The sequence below is a fragment of the Rhyacophila brunnea genome, unplaced genomic scaffold (genome assembly GCF_057557595.1).
Source record: "Rhyacophila brunnea isolate RB1 unplaced genomic scaffold, BYU_Rbru_1.0 scaffold_13, whole genome shotgun sequence".
NCBI lineage: Eukaryota > Metazoa > Arthropoda > Insecta > Trichoptera > Rhyacophilidae > Rhyacophila > Rhyacophila brunnea.
In genome coordinates, this window is record NW_028232785.1 from 8,856,057 (window position 1) to 8,883,133 (window position 27,077).

The following is a 27,077-nucleotide window of genomic DNA, read 5'->3' on the forward strand; positions in this document are numbered from 1 at the left end:
AGTTTAATAATAATAAGTAGTCTATACTTATAATTTAAAAAATTAATGTTTGTCCCGCATGCATTCCTATACCATTCATCCGATTGCGATGAAACCTTGGTGAGTAATTATATGCAAACACGCGAAGGTTTTTGTGTTGGAAAAACCTTATTCTTCTTCATCTTCTCCATTTCTTCTTCATTCTATCTTCTTTTATTCGTATGGTGATTAAAATTCTTTCTAAACTTTCTTCTATAAGCACTACGGTGCATGGTTGCAGCATAAGTCCTGTGCGGCTTCGTCTCGGGACTGTATGAGCACATAAAATCACATCTTTCAGACACGTTTAAAGCGTCTTGGAAAGCAGTTGTGCATATCCATGGCTGTGCATATATGACGGATGGTATTGGAAACTTTAACGTTTTTTCCTATACCATTCATCCGATGGCGATGAAACTTTCGTCGGTTGTTGGTTGCACACTCACGAAGGTGTCTCAATTAGAAAAACCATTTTCTTCTTTTTCTATTCGTATGCGTTCTTATACCATTCATCCGATTGCGATGAAACTTTCGTCAGTTAGTGTGCACACACCCGCGAAGGTTTCTAAATTAGTACAACCATCATCTTCTTCTTCATTCTATCTTCTTTTATTCGTATGGTTCCTGTACCATTCATCCATTTGCGATGAAACTTTTGTCAGTTGTGGGCGCACACCAGCAAAAGATTTTGAATTAGGATAACAATCTTTTCTCCTTCTTCTTCATTTTATTTTATTCGCATGGTTCTTATACCATACTTTCGATTACGACAAAACTTTCGTCAGTTATTGTGCACGCATTCGTGAAGGTTTCTGAATTAGTACGACCATTTTCTTTTTCTTCTTCATTCTATCTTCTTTTATTCATATGGTTCTTATACCATTCATCCGATTGCAACAAAACGTTCGTCAGTTGTTGTGCGCACACCCATGAAGGTTTCTGAATTAGTACAACTATCTTCTTCTTCTTCTTCTTTTATTCTATCTTCTTCTATTAGTATGTGTTCCTATACCATTCATCCGATTGCAGTAAAGCTTTGGTGAATTGTTGTGCGCACGCCCGAAAAGGTTTTTGAAGTATTACAACCATCATTTAGAAATTTTCGAGGGTGTGAGCACAGCAACTGTGAAAAGTTTTATCGCAATCGGATGAATTTTGTAGCAATGCATACGCATAAAAAAAGATAGAATAGAAGAAGAAGATGGTTGTAAAAATTAAGAAACCTTCACGAGGGTGCGCCAAACAACTCAGCAAAATTTCATCGCAATTGGATTAATGGTATAGGAACGCATACGAATAGAAGAAGAAGGAGATGATGGTTGTACTAATTCAAAAATATTTGCGGGTGTGCGCATAACAACTGACGAAAGTATAGGAACCATACGAGTAAAAGAAGATAGGACGGATAGAAGATGGACACCGAGAATTTTTTGACAGTTCCATTAGGGATTGGGTTTCTAAAAAAACCTGACATTAATGTTTCGAAATTTTTGTGTTAAAAATTAAAATCAAAGAAATTTTTCTAAAAAGGGTGCTGGAGAATTATTACAAATCATTTGTATGCCGTGTTTTTATTTGTCTAAGCCCAAAGGTTATATTTTAATGGCTTTCAATTTCAATGTTTAAAAATCATTCTGATAATTTTCATTTTTGGCGGGTGCCAGGGCCCCATGCCCCCCCACCACGGGTGCGCCACTGAAAAAATACTATTAACCTACAGAGCGATCAACACGAAGTCACTTTAGTTTTGTTCATGCAGACATATTGAAATCCGTATCACATGACCATCAGAGCAGCCGCTGATAGGCTTATTCATTTAAGGGGGTTTGAAATTCACACCCCAACTGTTTTAGGGGGTTTTGAAATTAAGCCTAATTTTTGATAATAGATATTGACGGTTTTAGGGCTTTTTTGAAACTATTACTTTGTCCAACATATAGTGGACAAAAACATATCTCTAAATATATATCTAACTCAAAATTTTATGAAAACCGTTTTAGGGGTTTTTGAAACTAGAAGCTTCATGTCAGGCAATCTGCGATTTGATTTTGACAGCTGAACAGTGGGACCACTCGTTTAAGAAATATGCTTGCGCAAAAAGAAATATTCAGGCTTAGTATCTTAAGATGGCACTGGAGCAGTACAAGATTTCAATATTGAAAAAATCCACGTGATTTAATGGAGGAAATAGTGACAATGCAATCTTATGAACCTCAAGCTTATGTTGAAATTGTTAACCAAGATGAAAATCATGTCCTATTGTTTAAATTCACTGATGAAGCAAGTAGTTCCTATTTCTTGTATTTTATGTTGATTGTGCAGTTTTGACATGTAGGTATAATGTCTTACTGCCGGCCGTGATATTAAAATTGTGTGCACAAAATTCAGGGTTACCTACGCAGAATGTTACCAGCCGAGTGGTCGAACGCTCTCTTCCGATCACCGAAGTTAAGCAACATCAGGCAAGGATAGTACTTGGATGGGTGACCGCTTTTTTTTCACACGAAAATTCACACGAAAAAATAATAAAATCAAATAATAATACAAAATATTTTTTTTTTAAATATAAGTAATTACCTATATAAAATAGTAAGTACCTACTTATTTTTTTTTCTTTAAAATGATCGCGTACCATACCTTCATTATCCCTGTAGTAAAATATTTATGCCTGTCGACGAAGAATTTTATATTTACTTGATCGTAATATAGACATTTTTTGGTTTCATACACAGTCGAGGTGTAAAGGGAGAAAAAAAGAAATTCGTTGGACGAATGCTCTTTCTCGGTACCTATCCTTGGATGAAACGTCAACGTCCATCTTTGGCATTGACTGAAAAAAAATGAATTTGATTTCCGAAATTTCCGAAAATAAGTTTTATTCAAGTTGCTGATGGAATACCATTAAAAGAGTACGAAAATAAAAAAAAAACAAGTCTTAATCGCACCTGAAGTAGATTCATAAAACTAACTATATTGATGGTATTGTGAACTCTTTCAGCGGGACAACTTTCGGTTGTCTCCCACAAGTCTAAAAGCGTGATGGAACCAAGCACGTCCTCTCGACTGTATCAATCCGTAATAATTATTTATGAAGAACTGATTTTTTTGGAAATCTGAATTAGAATAATATACCTACATGCCAATATAATATTACACAATTACCACTAGGTACTTAAATTTTAATACTCATTAGGTACTTTATAAAACTACATTTTTTGTGTCGTATTCGTAAAAATATAATAAGTAGGTATCTAACTCTGAAATAAATAATAAATTTATTGAAATATTTAATATCAATAACTTGTATACACACTTTTTACTTTTAAACACAAATCGTGTCCCTATTTAACCTGCTGCTAGACAATATGGAAAGTAAACAAACATTTTGACGTCTAACTGGCAATACTGTACAGAATTATTGTCAGTGGCCATAGATAATAATATACGTTCAAAGGCAAACAGAAAACCAAAATAGCAGGTGACGTCACTTATTAATTTATCTACAACGTCGGTACTAGTGCCTAGTGCAAACTAATCACATAGAATGGAGGTAAAACGCGAACCGAAGGATAGTGAATCAAGCGAGGAAGGTCAGAGTTGGTCTGATCTAACGATCAAAACATCGAACAGCCCGGAAGCCAGCCCATACCCGTTGAAGCAAGAGATTGTTGACGATGCCATCTGTATGTTTGAGGTTAGTTTTTCAGAACTTATTTTACGTGTCTAATACAATCATGCCTCGTGAAAGTATAACGTAGAATTTGCTAAATATTTATTAAAATCAGGTAGGTACCTGTCTTTGTTTCGTAAAGTAAAATGGGATAATTCCTAACCTAACATAACACGTGGGTGTTTAAAATTTCTGCCTCTACACGCTCGAAAATTAAACATTGTCGAGGCTCACCTAGAAGGCAACCCGTTTCTTATTGAATCGAAGCGAATATGACTGCGCAGCATATTTCTTTTTTGTAACAACACCAACACATTCATCCAACTAAGCCAGACCATCTGATGTCACAAGTAAATAAACTTCCCTTAAAAGACATTCATCCCTATTTAGGAGATATGGAGTCATCCCGGGCCATGCATTCTACAATATAATAAAAAGCAAAGCAAGAGTTAGGTCACTTCACGCGTATTCCTCACACCACCAACCTCAAGTGTTTTTGCAACGTGATATCACGTAAGTACTTTTTTTTAAGTAGTTTTACAAATGTCGGGTAATTGACAGAATGCTTTAGTAGGCTGTTTGCCTTTATTATTCATGATACTCGTAATATGACGGTTATAACACATGGGCTCACGTGACGTGTTGGTATGGTATCATTGTGCACCGCTTACCTATTCAGCGAATAACATTTACTTAACTCACAGAACTAAAGGTGAATACACACGCCTACCGGAGGCATCTAGCGGGATAATTATAAGCTTGACGTTTGAGACATTTTTTAAAAGTTACAATTAGAATAGTTTTTTTTTTTAAATTTAATCATAATATTATCATGTTAAAGATGAACTTTCAACTTTAAAACATATATTTATTCTGAATTCATTAACCATTCCTTTACGACGCTTGTAAATGTCGTCCATTCTGTGATCTTGTTCATAAGCCTTTTTCATAATTTGGTTGGTATATCTCGCTATGGGTACTTCTGATCTATCGCTCTTGTTCGTAATAATGTGATGCTCTGTCTAGTGTCTGTTATATACATTTATAATTTATTACAGGTAAAGTAAATCTGATGGATAGTACAGTACTCTCTCAGTAATCCGCCACCCCAAAAAACCAGACAAGTATCCAATTAGTGAAAGCGGCGGATTATAGTGCATACACATAAACTATGGTAAAAATTAAAACAGGTATTTCGTAAAAATAGTTTTTTTGAAAAATTTGTACTTGCTAATTACGGTTTTATTTATAATCAATATCAAGTATTTACTAAATTATACATATTTATAAACTAAGTTTATTAACTAAATATTAAACAGTAAATCACTTGACACAACCAGTTGTTCAATGAGGCAGATATTCTTGAATGGCTTAGGATTCCTGGCTTTACCTATGACCAAAAGCTTGGTTTTGTGGCCCGGTTACATTGAAGCACGGCATAATATTGTGGTCCCTGGTACATTACTTTCTTCGCGATGAACGTACGTGTTACGAAGGAGAAGTTTCCAAAATATACCCGTATCATCTGCGTTGTATAAATACTTGTACGCGGCGAACTTTTGAATTTGACAATCAAATACCGGCGAATTATAGAGCTTGATTTTGTGCTTTTAACTAAAAATAACGGCGGGTTTTAGTAGTTGTCGGATAATCGAGCGGCGGATTAGGTACTGAGAGTGTACTGTATGTATTTACTAAATAATGCTATCGATTTGGAGAGTAATAAGATTATAATTAGATACATGTAATATTGATAAATCTAGAAATAGCTGAAACATAAAAATCAAAAAGTGCATTTGGGCCGGGTAACCTAAGGTGAAATTACAGTACCTGTGCAGTAACAGTCTAGATTCTAGACTACCTGGGATAAATCTAAATCCAAAACCCAAGAAATGTTACATCCTATAATTATAAAAATATAAATAGTATAATATACGTTCGTTTTTCGTGGTCCTACCCAAACCGCTTCGCGGCCGCCCTAAGGATCGCGGATCCCAGTTTGAGAATCGCTGCTAAAACATAACGATATTTAAATTTAGTTTTATCTAATGTTTTATATTAACATTAATAGTATCGACCGAAGGTACTTGGTGGAATTTGAATTTAAATTGTAATGGATTTAAGTTTTGTACTATCCATTTGAACACAAATAAAATAATGTATCTATTTACAATATGTTTTTATACAATTGAACATTATTTAGTTGTTCCCAATTAGAGAAGCGCAATTTTCCACTTTTATTTTAAATAATAATTTATAGCCTAGATTTATGTCAATCAAATAAAGTTCAAATTTCATTTTCCCAACAATAACCAGATCAGAGTTACCTAGTCGTAGTATTGAGGTGATATGAGATATAGTGTCATAAGTAGTCCAGCGTCCAGTATCTGAGGTACTGGCTCCTCATCCTGAGACTCATGAGTCGAATCGTGACGAGGTCAAAATATATATTTTTTACCATGTCCGATCCTAATAAGATCATATTATAGGCTTCCACAGAATGAAGATTTATATTAACAGATTATTGTTATTTTTCTTAGAATTGGATCTTAACCACTTGCTCAACCTCTTAGGTCCATACTGTGACTCCGAACACAAATTAATACACAGTACTTATGTGTATTTGCTAGACCAGGGTTCGAACCTGGGACCCACGAAATTACAAGCCATCATAGGCGCTATCACACAATATATTTACGTGATTTTCTTCAAAGTTGGGTTGTTTATAATATGACCATTTTTCACTTCTACTATTACACCACAGATTCACTATACTGCTATCATTAGGCCTCACGTCATGTTGTAGTGTTAAAGAGAATACCCATTTATACATATATACTCACTAGAAAATAAACTAGCTTGCAGTGCCATTTATGTCAACATTCTTGGATGTTGACTTTGCCGAGCACGCTATCGCTAAACTCGTTCAATTGTCAAACGGCGGTGATAGTGCCTCCTCATGTATAACGTTTCGATTTTGTAATTGATTGTATATTGGATAACGCCAGATTATTGATTTTTCACTTAGACTAATCAATAACAAATTATTGAGAATGAACAATCCCTCCTCCCGTGTGCGCGCCTGGTTAATTGCAATATGATAATGTCAGTCTATTACGGAGTCGAATGCTAAAAAATTGAGAAATCTCTTATCAACATTCCCCAAACTGTTAGTTAAGTGTTTAATTATGGTTACAATTTCGCAAAAAAGATTCTCCGTACACATTGAGTTTGTGAACAATACTTTGAGAAATATTAATAATTTATTGGCACACGATAAAATTTTGTTTTGTGTGACATCTATGAATATAAGCATAAAGTTTTTATTAATAATAAATAAAATATTATTACGGCTTCAAATTTTTGGTAATTATACACTCGCAAATTTAGCAAGTATTTTATTAAAAACAGCAAATAATCTCTATGGAAGTATTTAAATAATTAATGGTACGCATACAGTATGCATATCAATTTGTCAGAATACAATCTAATTTTTTACGGAAATAACTTATTTAGCAGCTGCCGTATTATGTTAAATTTAGTAGGATAGTATTTTATGTCCGGCCCTGCAGAACGGATTGCGCCTTGGCTGTTACTATTAGAATAGTATTTATTGTTTTTCATTATTATTTCATCCCTTATTCTGTTTTATAAGTATATCATATTTTTATAAACATCAATTTTTGTAAATAAAAATAAATGTGAATTACTTGAAATCAATTTGATACGAGGGTGGGTCAATAAGTCCTTAGAAAAGCCGACAGGTGGCGCGACTAGTACTGTAAGCGGTTTGTTTTCATGCAGCGGCACTACCGATTCAGTATGCTGCGAAGTTTCAATCAGATTGGTCGGGTTGTTGTTTTTTATTTTCGTACATTTAAAAAAAAAAATTTCTTGTTTACAAAAATGGAGAAAATTGAGTTTAGAGCTGTTATTAAACATTTTAATATAAAAGGGTTAACAGCAAAGGAAATAAAAAATGAGTTGGATTTAGTTCACGGCATATCTGCTCCTTCACTTGCAACTATTTATAACTGGTTAAATGAATTTAAACGTGGTCGTACATCAACAAAGGATGAACCACGCTCAGGACGTCCTGTAGAAGTGACTACACCAGAAATGATCAATAAAATCCACGATATGGTGTTAAGTGACCGAAAATTAAAGTTGAGTGAGATAATTGAGGTTAAAGGGATCTCAAAAGGTAGCGTCATTTCTATTTTACATGACAAATTGGGCATGAAAAAAGTTTCTGCAAGATGGGTGCCGCGTTTGCTCACAGTCGACAATAAACGCAATAGGGTGGTGGCCTCTAAAGCCCTGTTGTCGCTCATGCAACGCAATCCGGATGAATTTTTTCGTCGCTTTGTGACTGTAGATGAAACATGGATACACCACTATACTCCCGAGACGAAAGAACAGTCAAAGCAGTGGATTGCGAAAGGCGAACCATGTCCAAAGAAGGCGAAAACCGTAAAATCAGCTGGTAAGGTTATGGCTACTGTATTTTGGGATGCACGTGAAATTATTTTCGTTGACTATTTGGAAAAAGGAAAAACAATAACAGGGGATTATTATGCATCTTTATTGGACCAGCTAAACAACGAAATTGAAGAAAAACGGCCTCATTTAAACAGGAAAAAAATCCTCTTTCATCAGGACAATGCCCGTGTTCACACATATTTACGATGAATGGCTAAAATTGAAGAATTGAAGTTCGAATTGGTCGACCACCCACCGTATTCGCCAGATTTAGCCCCCAGTGACTTTTTCCTTTTCCCAAACTTAAAAAAATGGCTAAGTGGACAACGTTTTTTTTCAAATGAAGAAGTCATCGATCGGACAAATGCTTATTTTGAGGACCTTCCGAAAACTTATTTTTCTGACGGTTTAAAAAAAATTGAGAAACGTCTAACCAAGTGTATTGAGCTCCAAGGAGATTATGTTGAGAAATAAAAAAAAAAAAACAAAAACAAAAACTGTTTTAATGCTTTTTTCTAAGGAATTATTGACCCACCCTCGTATATTTGAGCGGTAGTAGACGATGGGGGAGGCCTTAATGCATCCGTGGCATTAAATCTGTTGAGGAAGATCGCGATATTGTTACATAATATTATTATTTATTTTAAGAACCCTGCAACTAAAAGTAATATAAAATCCGAGATTAATAATGAAGGTGGAGATAACAATGAGATGTTTGTTGAAAACCAAATGCGCCCGAACATTTATGACGATTGGAAACCCGGATGCTCATATGGACTACACACGATGATACATCAGGTTCGTTTGTATATCGTCTTGCATGCCATTTTATTCCAGTGTGCTCTTCACTTGATGATCAGTGGACATTGGACATTTTAGCATTTAGCCACAGACAGTATGTGCCTACAAGTTGTTAGAGAGCTGTGATTAATATTATTAATCCCTCCATTGCTGCTTGTTGGCGAATTTACAATCTGCCTGTAAAGTCGACCAGTGTCATCATTGAACAAGCTAACAAGCTGATTGGAAACAATTTACAGAGAAAAGTTGAAAGCAGGTCAACTTTACACGCTACACGCTAGCGTGTGGGCCTACTGCGTCTGCGCAGTAGAGCGTAGTAGCGACCTCCCGGTAAAAACGAACTACGTTCTGTCAAAATAGTCGCTAGCTTGTTGGCTTCTCAGCGAATGGAAAGTTTTGTGTGTCATCATCACAATCGCAGTAGCTGAATCGCCCTCTTTTAAATTCGCCAACAAGCAGCTCGTAAAGTATCTCAATGTAATTGACGCATTACATTACTGACTGACAACATAATAAAAAGCGCAGAAACAAAACCACACAAAGGTTTTTGTTACAACGTTTCAAAAGAAAGTATGTACCTATCAATTCTTGTTATCGGATCATTAGTAAGAATTGATATTAGTTGAATAACTATTTCTTTTGTTCAACAAAAAATTCACAAGATTTACGAATGTAACATTCTAATTTTATTATTGAACATGCATAATTTTGAAAACACTTCTGGGAAAATATATTATAACCATAGAAATGTTTTGGAAATGAACCTGCATATCTGCACAGCTGCCATACTTCCTCGTTAATTGCGAAATTTTATTGCTTTTAGCCCTTAATATTCTCTGAAGCGCTCTTCAAATTTAGCTACTATTGGCGATCGGCGTTATTATTTTAAATCAAAGTAGATACTTCTTTCATTACTTACCGATGTCAAGGATCACTCCAAATTGTTTTTTTGTAACTTACTTGAACCTACTAATAATTTTAATTATTTCTTTTACTACATAATTTTGAAAACACTTAGTAACACTGATACTGGAGAGGGTTAAGTTAATAAGTAAGAGAGTTTTGGGGGCCAATAATAAAAAATATCGCAAGTAAGTATGGTAGCTGTATCACAGCCTACTATGCGCACAGGCGCTAACCCAAGAGATGCAGGTTCAATTCTTACCGGTTGACTTACTTTAAAAAAAAAATCTATTACTTATAATTTATATTTATTATTTATAAGTGTTTTCTAAATTATGTATGTTCGATATAAGTTGATGTTTAGGAGGTAATGGTAATTAATGTCGTTACTCTCATACAATGCTGTAACAAGAATCAGACCAAAACGTCCATCGTGGAGGCATGCAGTATTTTGTCACGTGGAATGATTTACCGATCACACCGATGTGACTTATATGATGATTTTCGTGGTTTGGTTTCGATATGTATTTTTCTTTTCGAATCAAATACTTTCTTTTTTCTGTCTCCATACGAACATAATAAACTGAATTATTTATCATTATTTTACGCAATTGGATGGAATAAAAAAAAATGTGTTGTTTTTTAGACTTCTACTCAGCGCCACATTAAGTGTGAGAGTCCCTTGCCCATCGTCATTTTCGACAAAAATATGAAAGGGAGTAATCTCACCATGGATTCCAAATCTGCAGTCCAAGTTGAGAAAACACAGCATCACCAGATAACTATAGATGAACTAAACATTAAACAAGAAATACATAAAATGTATTTTCCGAAGGTGGTTCAGATTCAACTGAGCAAAGTGAAATATTGTCCGCTTAATTTTGTTTGTAGTGTTTGTTACTCAATATTCGAATCCTCGAGTTTGCTAAAAGAACACATTGTTTTCTGTATGAAATCAATCTTAGATCACAAAAAAAATACCAGTGCACGTACTGGTAAAAAACAACATCAATGCGATGTATGCTCAAAATCATTTTCGTGGCTGTGCAAATTAAAAATGCATAAAAGGACACATACTGGTGAAAGACCATATCAATGCGATATATGTCCAAAAAAATATTCACTGCCCGGCTCTCTTAAAATCCATAAAGTGACACATACTGTTGAAAAACTATATCAATGCAAACTGTGTTTATCAAAATTCTCCCAGCGTAGCTATTTAAAAACGCATCAAGATACCCACACCGGAGAAAAATCATATCAATGTGACATCTGTTTATCAAAATTTTCTAAAATGAGATACTTAACAAAACATAAAAAGAGACATACTGAAGAAAAACCATATAAATGCAAAGTGTGCTCATCTAAATTCTCCCAGCTTAGAAGCCTAACAACGCATAATATGATACATACTGGTAACAAGCCATATGAGTGTGATGTTTGCTATTCTAAATTTTCGTTTCTCAGTTCTCTGAAAATACATAAAAGGTTACATACTGGTGAAAGACCATATCAATGCGATATATGTTTAACAACATTTTGGAAGCTCGCCCATCTAAAAACGCATAAAATAACACATACTGGAAAACCATATCAATGCGAAGTATGCTCAAAGAAATTTTTGCGGCTCAACTATCTAAAAGAGCATAAAATGACACATACTGGTGAAAAACCATTTCAATGTGAAGAATGCTCATCAAAATTTTCACAACTCAAGTCTCTGAAAGCGCATAAAATGATACATACCGGTGAAAAACTATATCTATGCGATGTTTGCTCTAAGACATTTTTGCATCTGGGCGCTCTAAAATCGCATAAAATCATACATACTGGAGAAAAAACGTATCAATGCGATGTATGCTCAACTAAATTTTTGCACAGCACCAATTTAAAAATGCATAAACTTTCTCATACTAGTGAAAAACCATATCAATGCGATGTTTGCTTATCTAAATTTTTGCATCTCAGGTATCTAAAAAGGCATAAAATGTTGCATACTGGTGATAAACCATATCAATGCGAAGTATGCTCGAAGAAATTTTCGCTGCTCGACTATCTAAAAAGGCATAAAATGACACATACCTACTGTTGAAAAACCATATCAATGCGATGTTTGCTCAAGTAAATTTTCTATGATGAAATATTTGAAAAAGCATACATTGACACATTCTGCTGACTAGCCATATGAATGTAGTTTTTCTCTTCTAAATTTTTGGCTATGACATATTTAAAAATTACAAAATCACATACTATTGAAAAACCATATGATTGCAAAGTGTGCTCATGTAAATTTTCACAGCCTTGGTCTTTAAAAATGCTTGGGAAATAAAAATAAATATTAGTGTAAAGGAACCACATACTATGCAATGTATGCTCATCTACATTTTTGCTGCTCAACACTCTACAAATGCACTAAAAAACACTGATGGTAGAAGACAGTACTTTTCTGTAATAATTTATTATTGTTACGTGTTTTCATCATTATGGTAATAATAATGAGAGTAGGGTGGACAAATTCAATCTATATTATATAAAATAAATTGAATTGCTCAGAATACACTCATATAGGTAAAAACGTGTCCAGTGTGTCAATTGCATTTTTCTCGCTCCAAATCCTCAATTTTGGTGACAAGACCTACCAATTTGGAGTTCCATACACTTTGCTGGTTAAATCCACCAATGAATTTGTAAGTATTTCAAGTGTTCGTGTCAATATCAAATGGAGAAAAATTTAATTCGTCGACTTTCGCAATGGGCATCAACCGTCACGGAGGAAAAATAAGGCTCGCGATAATGTCATTATAATAATATAATTAATAATAAATTTACAAAAAATGTATAAATAATGACAAAAAATAAAATTGTGAATTTTGCAAAAGTTTTTGTAAAAATTGTGAATTGGGAATTTGGCAAAGAGCCACACTCCAATACCTAAAGAGCCGCATGTGCCTCGCGAGCCGCGGTTTGCCGACTTCTGTACTAGCGAGTAACTAATTCTTGCATATAACTTATTTGGATAAATCTTTGCATAATTGCTAACCCCCATCTAAGAGTATGTTCTTAGCTCTTCCCCAGTTCTTCTCGTACCTATCAACTATAAGAAAGTATGGAAGCAGGCACATGAAAATTTTCAGTATACCTGCAGGCCATCAGCCTCCATCTAATTACCTACCATTCATATTTAAAAATTACAACCTGTGTAATTAACCTAAATTTTCCTCCATTGTAGAGAGGGACGTAAGGGTTTTCCCTCTCTAGCAATCTGCCTCCCGATATCCCTCAGGGCCTCTATAAAAGAGGCCAAATTCTCTATACAGATCAGTTCCGTCCGGGTCCTGCTTCTACGACGTTCTCCGTAACCCGCTTCAGATCTTCGCAAAGGGTTTCGACAATTCAAGAACTACATCTTCGCGAATAATCCGCTACGAGATTTATTTCGCGTTAATCCGTCACTCACACAGTGACCGCGAAACCAGTACCTCATGTCACGTTCAGTCGTTCTTCCGCGAACCCGAACTTAAAATTTAATATGCAAACGAACCCACTACTTTTAATTACGACGTTACCTCTCAAATTAAAATAGTGCCATTAAGTTTAAACATTAATAATATATATATATATAAAACTATTTTATAATTATAACAATGTACTAGTTATAAGATTATGAATAATTAAATAAATAAACATTTTATAACGATAGAAGACTATTAGTAATCAACATCATCATCATCAGCCTGAACCTATCCACTGCTGGGTGAAGGCCTCTTCAAGCTGCTTCCACTTCTCTCGGTCCTGTGCATTGCGTTGCCACGTACTTCTGCAGAACTTTACCATTTCATCGATCCAGCGGCCTCTAGGTCTACCTTGCGGACGTTTCGTACTTCTTGGATACCACTGGATGACTAGATTTGTTTAACGATTGTCTCTTCTTTTAGCTGTGTCCAGCCCATCTCCATTTAAGGCTTTTAATAAACTCTATTACATCGCAAACCCTTGTCTGCTTCCTTATCCACTCATTCCTCTTTTTGTCCTTTCGCGTTATGCCCAGCATGCACCTCTCCATACCACGTTGTGTTACTCAAAGTTTCTGGATCTCTCTTTTACTTAAGGTCCATGTTTCACACGCATATGTGATCACGGGAAGCACACACTGGTTGAACACTTTGCGCTTTAGGCACAGTGGAAAGTCACTTTTAAAGATAGTATTCAGGCGGCCAAAAGTACTCTCCGGGAGTGCTTTTGGACTATTAGTAATATTTATATAATAAATCCTGGTTCTAATATAACACTTTATAGACTTATGCACGACCAAAGACAATAACTGAAAGTTATTTGTGAATCTTTCATTGTGCCTATTAAGACTTTTTACAAGTCTATAAGATTAAATAAGTAAATTCTTAATTCTAAAATTTTAAATATAAACTATATAATTTTTATAACATTTTTCTGAATTATTTTATATGATAAATATTCTACTGTGACCATTACCCTAGATAAAAGAGTAGTGCCATAGACAATAAATTACATTATAATAAAAGCGAGTTTTATTCGTAAAGTACCTATAGTTGAGCACCGTCAACGAGTGTTTCTACTAGCTATTCCGATTCCTCGCTAAGGTGACTCCCTGATCCGACACCTGAGAGTCAAAACTTCGGAGTTCGCACATCTTTGGCCACCCACGCACATTAGAAGTTGTCACCTCAGGCGGGTCATTATTATGAGCCCGGTCAGAGGGGAGTGTCAGTAGGTAGATATTATATTCAAAATAATAAAAACTGGGTAATCAAAAGTGATTATTTTATTTAATGATCGTGTTATAATATTATAAATATTGACGAAAATACAATAATAAAGTTTCAGTTTGAAGATGTATGCGAGCGAACCAAACAGCCCCCACCTGACTTGCTTATTCTTCGGGCCGACCGGATTCGATAATACCAACCAAACAGTGGAAAGGCAGAACTATGGGATGGAATGTTGCTAGAACATTGGTGCGCGACATCGACTCTTGGGGGTTTCGTATTACTGATACTTAAAATGGTTTTCACCATTATACCATTTCATGCGTTTTTAAATCGCAAATCCGCGAAACGTAGCATTTATATGGCTATTTAGCAGTGTCGTTTTATGCGCTTTTAGATACCTGGGCTGTGAGAATTTCAAATAGCAAACATCGCATTGATATGGTTTTTCATCAGTATGTAAGATTTTATGCAATTTTAGAGAGTATATTCGACGAAATTTAGATGGGAAAACATCGCAATGATATGGTTTTTCAACTGCATGTTTAATTTTGTGCCGTTTTAGATACCTGGGATGTGAGCATTTAAAAGAGCAAACATCGCATTTAAATGGTTTTTCACCAGTATGTGTCATTTTATGCGTCTTTAGATACTTGGGATTTGAGCATTTAAAAGAGCATACATCGCATTGATATGGTTTTTCACCTGTATGTATCATTTTATGAATTTTTAAATAGTCTTTCGTAGAAAATTTAGATGAGCAAACTGCACATTTAAATGGTTTTTCACCAGTATGTGTAATTTTATGCGTTTTTAGATTGTTGAGCAGCGAGAATTTCTTCGAGCATACTTCGCATTGATACGGTTTTTCACCGGTATGTGTTATATCATGAATTTTTAATTGGTATTTAGTCGAAAATTTAGATGAGCAAACTGTACATTTAAATGGTTTTTCACCAGTATGTATAATTTGATGCGTTTTTCGATTGTTGAGCTGCGAGAATTTCTTCGAGCATGTTTCGCATTGATATGGTTTTTCACCTGTATGTGTTATATCATGAATTTTTAATCGGTTTTTAGTCGAAAATTAAGATGAGCAAACTTCACATTTGAATGGTTTTTCACCAGTATGTGTAATTTTATGTCTTTTTAGATCATGTCGCAGCAAGAATTTCTTCGAGCATATTTCGCATTGATATGGTTTTTCACCTGTATGTATCGTTTTATGCGTTTTTAGATACTTGGGATTTGAGCATTTAAAAGAGCATACATCGCATTGATATGGTTTTTCACCTGTATGTCTCAATTTATGAATATTTAAATAGTCTTTCGTAGAAAATTTAGATGAGCATACTTCACATTGATGTGGTGTTTCACCAGTATGATTAAATGTATGCCTTTTTAGATTGTGTATCAGAAAGAATTTCTTCGAGCACACTCCGCATTCATATGGTTTGTCATCAATATGTGCATTTATATTTGTTTTGTGATCTAAGATTAATTTTATCTTACAAGTTTTTAGTTTTTTGGCTGAACACATTGTCTGTATTTCTTGTTTGATATTTAGTTCATCTATAGTTATCTCGGGATGCTGTGTCTTTTCATCTTGGAATGCAGAGTCCTTTGTGAGTTTACTCCCTTTCGTAAAACTGTTGAAAAACTCAGTAGAAATCTATAAAAATAATTTGTTTTATTCATTCGAATTACGTAATAAAGGATATAGATTCGTATGGCGATAGAAATATTAACATACATATATAATACAAAAAGAAAAATACATGACATCTATTATATATAGATGTCCGCTTTCGGCAGCTATCAGCGGATATCGCGGTTTGTTTATCATATTAATGTATTTCCGGGCTTAATTCGAGTGCTTAAAGTCAGAAAACGTTATCTACAAAAGTGTTTTCTTTTTTTTTGAGATATGAGTTATGTCAATCTTTTCTAATTTCTTATTAAATCGTCAGTAAAGTTTAACGATAACTACATAAGTTACCCTTGTTTTCATATTTTTTTAAAACTATCCCTATAAATTTTAACATCATCATAAGCAAGATAGGTAAATGTACAATACACAATAAATTATAAAATATTAACATTAGGTTTTAAATAAACATTTCCTTGTTGAGTTACAAAAATCTAAAATAACGATTTTTGGCTCTCCTGTGAAGTTGCACTTTTGTAGATAGTGTTGTTTGACACTAAGCCCTCGAATTGTTACAATAAGTTAACTGTCTGAACTGTTAAACAGTGTTATGTTTTAACAGCACCTCTCTTAGTTGAGTTCATTTTTAGAGACAGTTTAGACGATTAACTTTTTGTCAACAATTTATAAACTCAATAGATAAATATGATAAACGTCCCTCGATAGCCGCCAAAAGCTTCCGAAAAAGGAATAGATGACAACACGATGACCGTTTAGGTCTGAATTTCGCCACAGTATTGAATGAGAGCATAGACATTAATAGTAATTTCGGTATAACCATCCCGTGGCTTTGTTTCTGCGCTTTTTATTATGTTATCAGTCACAGTCATCTAACAGTCCAAATGAGTGAAGATATTAATAATATTAATCACAGCTTCCTAAAAACAACTTGTAGGTACATACTGTCTGAGGAACAATGCTAAAACGTCCAATGTCCACTGATCATCAAATAATGAAATTATAATAAAGCTATAGTGTGGTAATTTTATATCTAATTAAAATTTTGTGAAAAATGACCAATGGTGACACCAGCCATTGCCGAATCAAGTAGAAAGCCGAAACTGGTCCTACCCTTTCCACCTCTCCCATTGTCTATGGATGAACTAGCATTGCCTCATTGTTCTATAGAGTGCTCATACTGCACAACACTATTCATATATGGATAGACTGCTAATTAAAATATAAGTTTTAAAATGCTATTATAAATCGATATTTCCAGCTGTCTTCACACAGGGAATGGTTTGATTTGGATAGATGAGTTACATTATAATTAATACACTAGAATTAACACGCCCTCTACAAATTTTGAAAATATTAGAAATCGATATTACCACCGGTTTTTGTGTGAAAGACTAGTCTGACTTTGACAGCTGATGGATAACAGGAATGTATATTAATTATAAATAAAACTGATAGTTAATATATTTGATTTGAGAATTATTGATTGAATTATTGATCTGATTTTGACAGCTGAACAGTGGACAACTCGTTGATTGTGCAAAAAGATATACTCAGGCTTTATTTATCTAAAGATGGCGCTGCATCAGCCCCTTTTGAATGCAATACATTTATTTGGGAGTAGATTTACACTGCGCACTTACATAATATACTTTCTATGACCAATGTCAAAAACTCATGTTCGCAAATTTGGCACACTGGGTATTATGGGGGGGTGCAGCGACGATATACATTAAAACGTACCTGATCTATCGGCGCGTGTTGTTCATAGGAGCATCCGGGTTTCGAATCATCATAATTGTCCTGGCGCATTGTGTTTTCAACAAACATCTCATTGATATCTCCAATGTCATTATCAATTACGGATTTTATATCAATTTTAGTTGCAGGGTTCTGAAAATATCAAAAAATAATATTATTTAACAATATCGCAATCACCTTCAAACGAGGTAAGTCGCGTATAAATATTACCGAAAATAAACGAATAGAGTTAAACATTAAGTCAATAATGGAAGAGGATGTTATTATGAATGTAAATTCAGAAATCAGAAAGGATGAAGGACGTAATCCACACAAATGAAATTTTGCAAATGGCACAAAAATGTTTTTGTTAAGGTTTTCGGGCAAAGTTATTTAAAAGTCTTTCTCCGCTAAAGGCGCGCTAGGTGCGTGACCATTAAATATAAATAAACATGAAGTGCATGATAATCAATAATTAGGTTTCTTAATTCTTAATCTGATATTAATTATTGAGTTAATCAAAGAAAACCAATAAAAACTGTAGTTAAGTCATTTTTCTTACAACACTTCCTTCGTTTTTAATAAATGCCTGTTAAATTTAGAATTTAGATAATAAAACGGCTTTTGTAGCTTACATCATTTGGACATAACCTGTTTTTAGTCGTGTTCAATGTTACTATCCAATAAAACCTATTTTGAAAAAACTGAGTGTTATGTGATTTTTCCTCTGTAGAGTCGAATTCATTGACAAAAATAATGAGAAAGGGTTGCCTTCTGGGTGAGCCTGAACAATGTTTAGTTCACGAGCGTGTAGAGATCATATAGGATGAAATTTTAAACACGTGTTAGGTTATGTATTTCCCCCTTTTCTTATCGTATTTCTGAATACGATACGCAGGAAGTCCAAAGATGAATAATTTTAATAAATATTGAACAAATTCTACATTATGCTTGCACGAGGCATGTTTCTATAACACAATTAGGTATTCAAAGTTCTGAAAAACTAACCTCAAACTCACAAACGCCATGGCCTCTTGCTTCAACGGGTAAGGGCTGGCTTCCGGGCTGTTCGAAGTTTTTATCGCTTGATCAGACCAATTCTGACCTTCCTCACCTGATTCGCTGTCATTCGGTTCGCGTTTAACATCCATTATAAGTGATTAGTTTGCACTACCGACGCTGAAGATAAATTGATAAGAGCCGTCACCTGCTATTTTGGTTTAATGTTTGCCATTGAACTTATATTATTATCTATGGCCATTGACAAATTTTCTATATAGTATTGCCAGTCAGACGTCAAAATGTTTGTTTACTTTCCATACTTGAAGGCGTCCCCCGAAAAGGGGTCTATAATATAATACATCATTTCAAAAAGTGATTTGGTGGTTGGACTGGTCCTGCGCCGTCTTTAGCTGACAGTCGCCATTTTGGGATTCAGCTATCTTTTTGTCATCGAATAATAGTATGCGGTCCAAGAATGATAGTATTTCCGCAAAACTTATAGGACGTGTTGAAAATGTAAATTTTTGTTTGTCACATAAACATAACGGAGAATTCGACAAATTCCGATTCCCTGCTTTAAACACCTCTTACGACCGAAAAATGCTAATCGGCGAATTCAATTAATTTCATTTTTAAGAATAATTGTGGTATTTTTGACGTACTATACTTTTTAATAGTACGCTGACGAAAATGTTACTACTTTTTTAATAGTACACGGACCAAAATGAACTATAATTATAGTTCGGTTTGCAACACTACGCTGACTGACAGTGATTGCAGCTCGCGACGGCGGGGACCCAATATAAAGACCCAGTGATTGTATCGACTAAAACGTATCTAAATTGAATTGCTCACGAAAAGAGTTCTCGAGAAAATTTTGATTCCTGAAAAAGTGCAGAAATGGAAATAGTCACTTTTGCATTAGAAACGCACAATATTTTTTTATTACGTACCTACAACACAACTTTATTAAGTATCCTATGTATTTATCACGATTGAGGGAGTATATTTTTGACTGCTGGTTATTTTTAATTTTGAATGGTAACACCAAATCACTGTTAACGACTTCGTGGAATAGGCTAGAACGGTAGTGCAACTAATCACTAAAAATGGATGTAAAACTCGAACCGAATGATAGCGAATCAGGCAAAGAAGGTATGGGTAGGTCTGATCTAGCGATCAAAACACGGAACAGCCCGGAAGCCAGCCCTTATCCATTGAAGCAAGAGTTCGTTGACGATGGCATTTGTACGTTTGAGGTTAGTTTTTCAGAACTTATTTTATTGTAGAGACATGCATCGTGAATGCATATTGTAAAATTTACTCAATATTTATTGAAATTATCTATCTTTCGACTTACTGTGTATCGTTTTCAGCAATGCGATAAGAAAATGGGGTAATACCTAACCTATCACGTTTTTAACTATAATTACCGTATCTTAACTATAATTATTATCTCTACACGCTCAACAATTGAACATTGTTCAACCTCACACAAAAGTCAACCCGCTTCTCATTATTTTCGTGTTCCCCAAATCGTCGCTATAGGATTGGTTTGTCGAATATCCGTTTTTAACGAAACGACCTTTCAAAATGCAAAATGATTTTTTGTATCTAAATGGACCAGAACCATCCTTTTCTTTAAATTGCTTTTATAATGAAAACAGCATTCATATGCTTTAAAACCAACAATTTAAATATCTCTTTGTATTTAAATATAAGATAATGATAAATATTTGTTTTTCGTCTCCTGAACATTTGACATTTGGTCTATTCGACAAACCAATCCTATACAGCGACGAAATGTTACTTATTAATCGACCTTAGAATGGAAAAGGGACAAAGCCCTCAGTTTTCAGTTTTCTACAAATGGGTTGTATTGGATGACGTTTGTACGTTTGAGGTTAATCATGCATAACTTATATTAGGTGTGTGTAAAGTCGTTTGAAACATGCAAGTATAATGTAGAATTTACCCAATATTTAGTAAAATTACCAATCTTTGTATAGACTCCGTATTGTATTCAGCAACGCGATAAGAATATTAGGTAATTCCTAACCTAACCTAACACGTGTTTAAATGTTAACTTATATTTCTCCATGCTAGAGAATTAAACATTGTTCAGACTCACCCAGAATGCAGCGCGCTTCTCCGTATTTTACAACGTTATTCTTAGCTCGTATTTTTATTGGTCCGGTGGTTCTTTGTCCGGTACAAATCTTGCAATCGATTTTTAACTAACTTCCCGACTAGCTAGACATTTGAAACGTTTAGAATATATCAGAACACGATGCCAATCCATTTTTTAATACTTTTAGCCATATTTAAGTAGAATTGAATTCATTTTCAGTTAATTCTGTTTTGTATTAAAAGTTATTTAGACACCATTATTGGTTGCTAAGCGGATTTTCCTAGCAACTAAAATATCAATATGACATTTCATTTTTCTACGATCGTTTAAGATAGTCAAGTCAAGTTATATCATTCAACATAAAATTTAAAAACGTTGTAGGTATATAAAAAGTTCTTTTTATCTTGTAATTATTTGTTACTGAATTCGACCTTACAAAGGAAAAAGCACGTAACCCTCAGTTTTTCAAAATAGGGTTTATTGGGTAATAACGTTATACACGACTGAATACAGGATGTGTCCAAAGTATGTAATGGTGTTAGGTATGTAAATTTAAATGACTTTTTTTTAATTAAGGTGTAAGTGAAGTCGGAAAACCGACTTAAACATATTTTTTTGGTTTTTCTAACTCAATAATTAATATCGGATTAAAAATGTATAAACTAAATTAGGTATCATGCACTTCACGGTTATGACGTCTGCTTTGTATTATAATATGGACCGAAAACCATAAAAAATATTTTGGGCCTCCTGTAAAATGTAATTTATGTGGATTACGTCCTTTTTCCTTTGTAATTTCGAATGTTAAGACTTTAGTTGTAATTCACAATTATTCCAAAGTGCATTTATAATTGATGACAGGTAACCGAAATCTGACGAATATCTATTAATAATTATATGTAGTTAAATAAGTACTATAATGTTTGCGATTTTAAAAATAATAACATTTTAATAACCTACCTAGATGCAATAATGATAAAGCTAGGGATATCCGAAATATGGGTATGAAGTGTATATTTACTGAAATATTTATAATTTATTGGCCTGGGCCATGACCCCCACATCCTGAAGCGGGCCCCCAAGCTAGGATCTTTGGCGGGCCCCCTACCTATCGCTAAGGATAATGGCACACGCTTTACAGTAGCGTATTCCAAATGGTGTAGTGTTTTTTGTATCATAGAGTTGTCGAGTATCGATACACAATTAATATTTTTATCGTATAATCACACCAAGGCAAATATTTTTTATTATCAATGCAATTTTGTGATGTGTATTTATCTCACTTATCTGATCGACTGAGCCTGGGCCCCCAGGCTAGAGCCCTGTCAGCCCACCCCTGGTAGGGGCCACGGCCTGGGTAACCAAAGGTGACATTGCTTTAACAGTCAAGAACAGAATCCCATTTAAATTTAGTTCTCTATTTTTTATATTTATTTCTAGAAAGATCGATTTTTTATAAAAAAAAACTCAGTAATTATTTGATAATATTTTGATTTGTTTGAGCTGTAGTAAGAGATGGTGGAGGTCGTCATCCATCTGTGAACTTACCTCGGTTGAAGATGAATGCGATGTTGTTACATTGAATTATGATGTTGATATTTTCAGAATCCTGCAACTAAAAGTAATATAAAATCCGAGATTGATAATGAATGTGTACATTTCAATGAGATGTTTTTTGAAAACCAAATGGGCCAGTACAATTGTGGCGATGATTCGAAACCCGGATGCTCCTATGAACAACACTTGCCGATAGATCAGGTACGTTTTAATGTATATCGTCGCTGCACGCCCCTTAATCCCCAGTGTGCCAAATTTGCGAAAATGAGTTTTTAACACTGGCCATAGAAAGTATATTATGTAAGTGCGCAGTTTAAATCTACTCCCAAATAAATGTATTCCATTCAAAGAGGATTGATGTCAACATTGGTCTTTTTACCAAAAATTTTGTTTAGGATATAAAATTACCAGATTACATATTTATTATATCTCTTTACTTGATGATCAGTAGACATTGGAGCATTGCATTGAGCCACAGACAGTATGTACCTACAAGTTAGTAGGAAGCTGTGATTAATATTATTTATCTCTTCCACTCATTTGGACTATAAGTTGACTGTGACTGACAACATAATAAAAAGCGCAGAAACAAAGCCACGGGATGGTTTCCGTTATACCGAAATTACTATTAATGTCTATGCTCTCTTTCAATACTGTGGCGAAATTCAGACCAAAATGTTCATCGTGGAGTCATGCATTATGTATACCCCTGCGAATCTATCCCTTTATGGAAATCTGTTGGCGACTATCGAGGGACTTTTTTTATCATATTTATCTAATGAGGTTTATAATTGTTACATTAAGTTAGTCGTCTAAACTGTCTCTAAAAATTAACTCAGCCAAGAGAGGTGCTATTAAAACACAACACTTTTTGCTAGCTCAGACGGTCAACTTATTGTTACAATTAAACATGTTAATACATTTTTTTTCGACCATGTCCGATCCTACACTGAGTAGAGGTTTGTATTAACAGATTTTTTTGTTTTACGAGAAATGGTTGTCAGCCACTTGCTCAACTCATTAGGTCCATACCCTAACTCACACACAAATTGAAAAACGATATGTGTACTTGCCCGAGCCAGGATTCGAACCTGAGACCCTCGGCGTATAGTGGCCTTGTGTATAGAATAGATGCGCTGAAATAATTTAAACCGTACAACGGCCCAAACGGGAGGGTGTCACATGGACTGATTTTCCGATCACACTGAGATTGAGGCTTATACAATGATTTTTGTGGTTTGGTCTCGTTATGTATTTATCTTTTTGAATCAAATTTTATCTCATTTCTATCACCATACAAATTTATATCATTTTTTCTATGTAATTCGAAAGAATAAAACAAATTATTTTTATAGATTTCTACTGAGCGACAGATTACTGGGCGCCAGATTAAGTGTGAGAGTCCACTGCCTATCGTTATTTTCGACAAAAGTATGAAAGGGAGTAATCTCACCGAAGACTCAAAAGCTGCATTCCAAAATGAGAAAACACAGAATCCTGGCATAAATATAGATGAACCAAACATAAAACAAGAATTACAGATAATGTATTCGTCCAGAAAGTTAAAAACATGCGAGATGAAATTAAACTTAGATCACAAAACAAATATAAATGTACATATTGATGACAAACCATATGAATGCGATGTGTGCTTAAAGAAATTCTCACTGCCCTGCTATTTAAAAAGGCATAAACTTACACATCCTGGTGACAAACCATATCAATGCGAAGTGTGCCCGAAGAAATTCTCGCAGATACACAATCTAAAAAGGCATACAATTAAACATACAGGTGAAACACCACATCAATGCGAAGTGTGCTCAGCTAAATTCTCTCAGCCCTGTTTTCTAAAAACGCATAAAATGACACACACCGGTGAAAAACCATATCAATGCGAAGTATGCCCGATGAAATTCTCGCGGCTGAACAATCTAAAGAGGCACGGACTTACACATACTGGTGAAAAACCATTTAAATGTCACGTTTGCACATCAAAATTTTCTACGAAAGACGATTTAAAAAATCATAAAATGAGACATACAGGTGAAAAACCACATCAATGCGATGTTTGCTCGAAGAAATTTTTACAGCTCAAATATCTAAAAACGCATAAAATTAAACACACTGGAGAAAAACCATATCATTGTGATATTTGCTCATCTAAATTCGTTTTTTTGCACTCTCTAAAACTGCATAAAATGACACATACAGATGAAAAACCATATCACTGCGATGTTTGCTCATTGAAATTTCGTCGGTTATACACTCTAAAAGTGCATAAAATCTTACATACAGATGATAAACCATATCAATGCGATGTGTGCTCTTTTAAATTCTCACAGCCCAGATATCTAAGAGCGCATAAAATGACACATACTGATGAATAGCCATGTGAACGCGATGTTTGCTCATCCATATTTTCTACGACAAAATATTTATCAAATCATAAAATAATAATATACTGGTGAATAACCATATCATTACGAAAAATGCTCGTCTAAATTCTCACAGTTTAAGTTTTTAGAAATGCAATTGCGTTTTCTGTTCAAAGAAATTCTCATGGATTATCGATTTCAAAACGTATGAAATGGCATAATGGTGAAAAACCATTTAAAAGTTAAGTATGTTCATTTAAATTCCCACAGTTCACGTATTTAAAAAGCACACGAGAGAAACCATTCCATTGCGATATTTGCCTATGTAAATTTTAACTCCCGGGTTCCGTGTGAAATAATGGTTATTTCGTGATTTTTAGCGATTTTTTAGATTTTGAAACCAATTGATTTAATATAATGTTTGTAGTAGATTTTTGGGTTCCAACCGTGTGTCCTTCTTCCTTCTTTACTTGACGTTTCATCTCTTCTCTTGATAATGGCATTTGCAACGAGCCCGAAACGTCGAGTAAAGAAGGAAGAAGGACACACGGTGGAAACCCAAAAATCTACTACGATAATTGATTTAATATTGTCAGCCCTTGACATCATATAATGAAGCAATGATCGCGACCCCGTTTTGAGTTAGCCATATAACATTCTACCCTTTGCCATATTTATACATACCTTAATAGTAATTTAATTACTTAGAACTAATAATATTTATAAAACTGAAATCCACATATGAAATAGCGTCTTTATATTTTTTGTTACTATTAACGGCCCACATGCTCGTCGTAGGTCAAAATTGAGTTTTTATTGTATTTTCAAACCATGATCCTGGACACTCCTTAAACGTTGTAGATAATCTATTTATATAATTTTGAAGCCTTATTATCCTTTGTATTTATTTTAAATATTTAATGACTGCATAAAGTATTTTTGTTACATAAAATAGTATTCTTTTAAACCTCGCTCTAATGTTTTAGAATATAGTCATATTTCGGTACATGAATGTGCAGTGGTGTTAAGATTTTTTACATTTATTAATTTTTAAACGCATTTATACAACCATCAGTATAATTTATGTCGACATTATTATAGTGAAATATTTACGATAAAAAATCATATTGATAATCTCTGTGATCCCAAATTTGACAAGAATTAGGCATTTTATTATTCAAAAAATTGGCAAGATTAACACATTTGAAGATGATTCTAAAGATACTTATTATAAGCTATGTCTTTGACCATTTAAGTGTGATAAACATCCTACGAATAATGATTGCTTTATAATAATTATTGACCTAAGAATAAGGTAGTGTTTTTTTGAAATACGCCATTTCTTTCGTCATTACCCAGTGGTTAAGCTACAATATACGGCCGTAGCCATAAATCGACAAACTATAATTAAAGTAGGGAGTAAAATGATATTGACGCGCGTGTTTGAACATGTACCGGTTAAAAAATAATAAAAATAAATTCGGTTAGGTACATGTTCAAACACGTGCGTTAACATAATTTTACTCCCTACTTTAATTATAGTTTTTCAATTTATGGATACGGCCGTATGTTGTAGCTTAACCACTGGGGAATGCCAAAAGAAATGGCGTATTTCAAAAAAACACTACCTTATTCTTAGGTCAATAATTATTATAAAGCAATCATTATTCGTATGATGTTGTATCACACTTAAATGGTCAAAGATATAGCTTATAATAAGTATCTTTAGAATCATCTTCAAATGTGTTAATCTTGCCATTTTTTTGAATATTAAAATGCCTAATACTTGTCAAATTTGGGATGACAGAGATTATCAATATAATTTTTTATCGTAAATATTTCACTATAATAATGTCGACATAAATTATACTGATGGTTTTATAAATGCGTTTAAAAATTAATAAATGTAAAATATCTTAACACCACTGCACAATCATGTACCGAAATATGACTATATTCTAGAACATTAGAGCGAGAGGTTTAAAAGAAT

The 27,077-nt window shown here is 34.1% G+C and overlaps 2 protein-coding genes, 1 long non-coding RNA gene and 1 pseudogene across 4 annotated transcripts; 2 read left to right on the forward strand and 2 right to left on the reverse strand.

Moving 5' to 3' along the window:
* The first annotated feature begins 3,504 nt into the window (after positions 1-3,504).
* LOC147076367 (uncharacterized) lies at positions 3,505-11,966 on the forward strand. Its single transcript, XM_085941590.1, has 3 exons — positions 3,505-3,712; positions 8,819-8,968; positions 10,521-11,966. Exons 1-3 carry the CDS (start codon positions 3,563-3,565, stop codon positions 11,964-11,966), a joined length of 1,746 nt encoding a protein of 581 aa, XP_085797716.1. The 5' UTR covers positions 3,505-3,562.
* A 2,499-nt stretch (positions 11,967-14,465) lies between these two features.
* On the reverse strand, positions 14,466-18,094 carry LOC147076368 (uncharacterized; annotated as a pseudogene).
* On the reverse strand, positions 14,656-19,277 carry LOC147076369 (uncharacterized). Of its 2 annotated transcripts, none has more exons than XR_015069285.1 (4): positions 19,031-19,277; positions 18,026-18,175; positions 15,490-16,288; positions 14,656-15,321 (listed from the first exon to the last, which is right to left on the reverse strand). It is a non-coding gene; the product is annotated as an uncharacterized LOC147076369 (long non-coding RNA). The 2 variants fall into 2 exon arrangements; XR_015069286.1 differs by having other exon boundaries at positions 14,659-15,268; positions 15,858-16,288.
* Positions 19,278-20,109: 832 nt separating this feature from the next.
* LOC147076370 (uncharacterized) lies at positions 20,110-25,229 on the forward strand. The gene is made up of 3 exons (XM_085940248.1): positions 20,110-20,283; positions 22,761-22,913; positions 24,068-25,229. Exons 1-3 carry the CDS (start codon positions 20,134-20,136, stop codon positions 25,097-25,099), a joined length of 1,335 nt encoding a protein of 444 aa, XP_085796374.1. The 5' UTR covers positions 20,110-20,133; the 3' UTR covers positions 25,100-25,229.
* Positions 25,230-27,077: the final 1,848 nt, after the last annotated feature.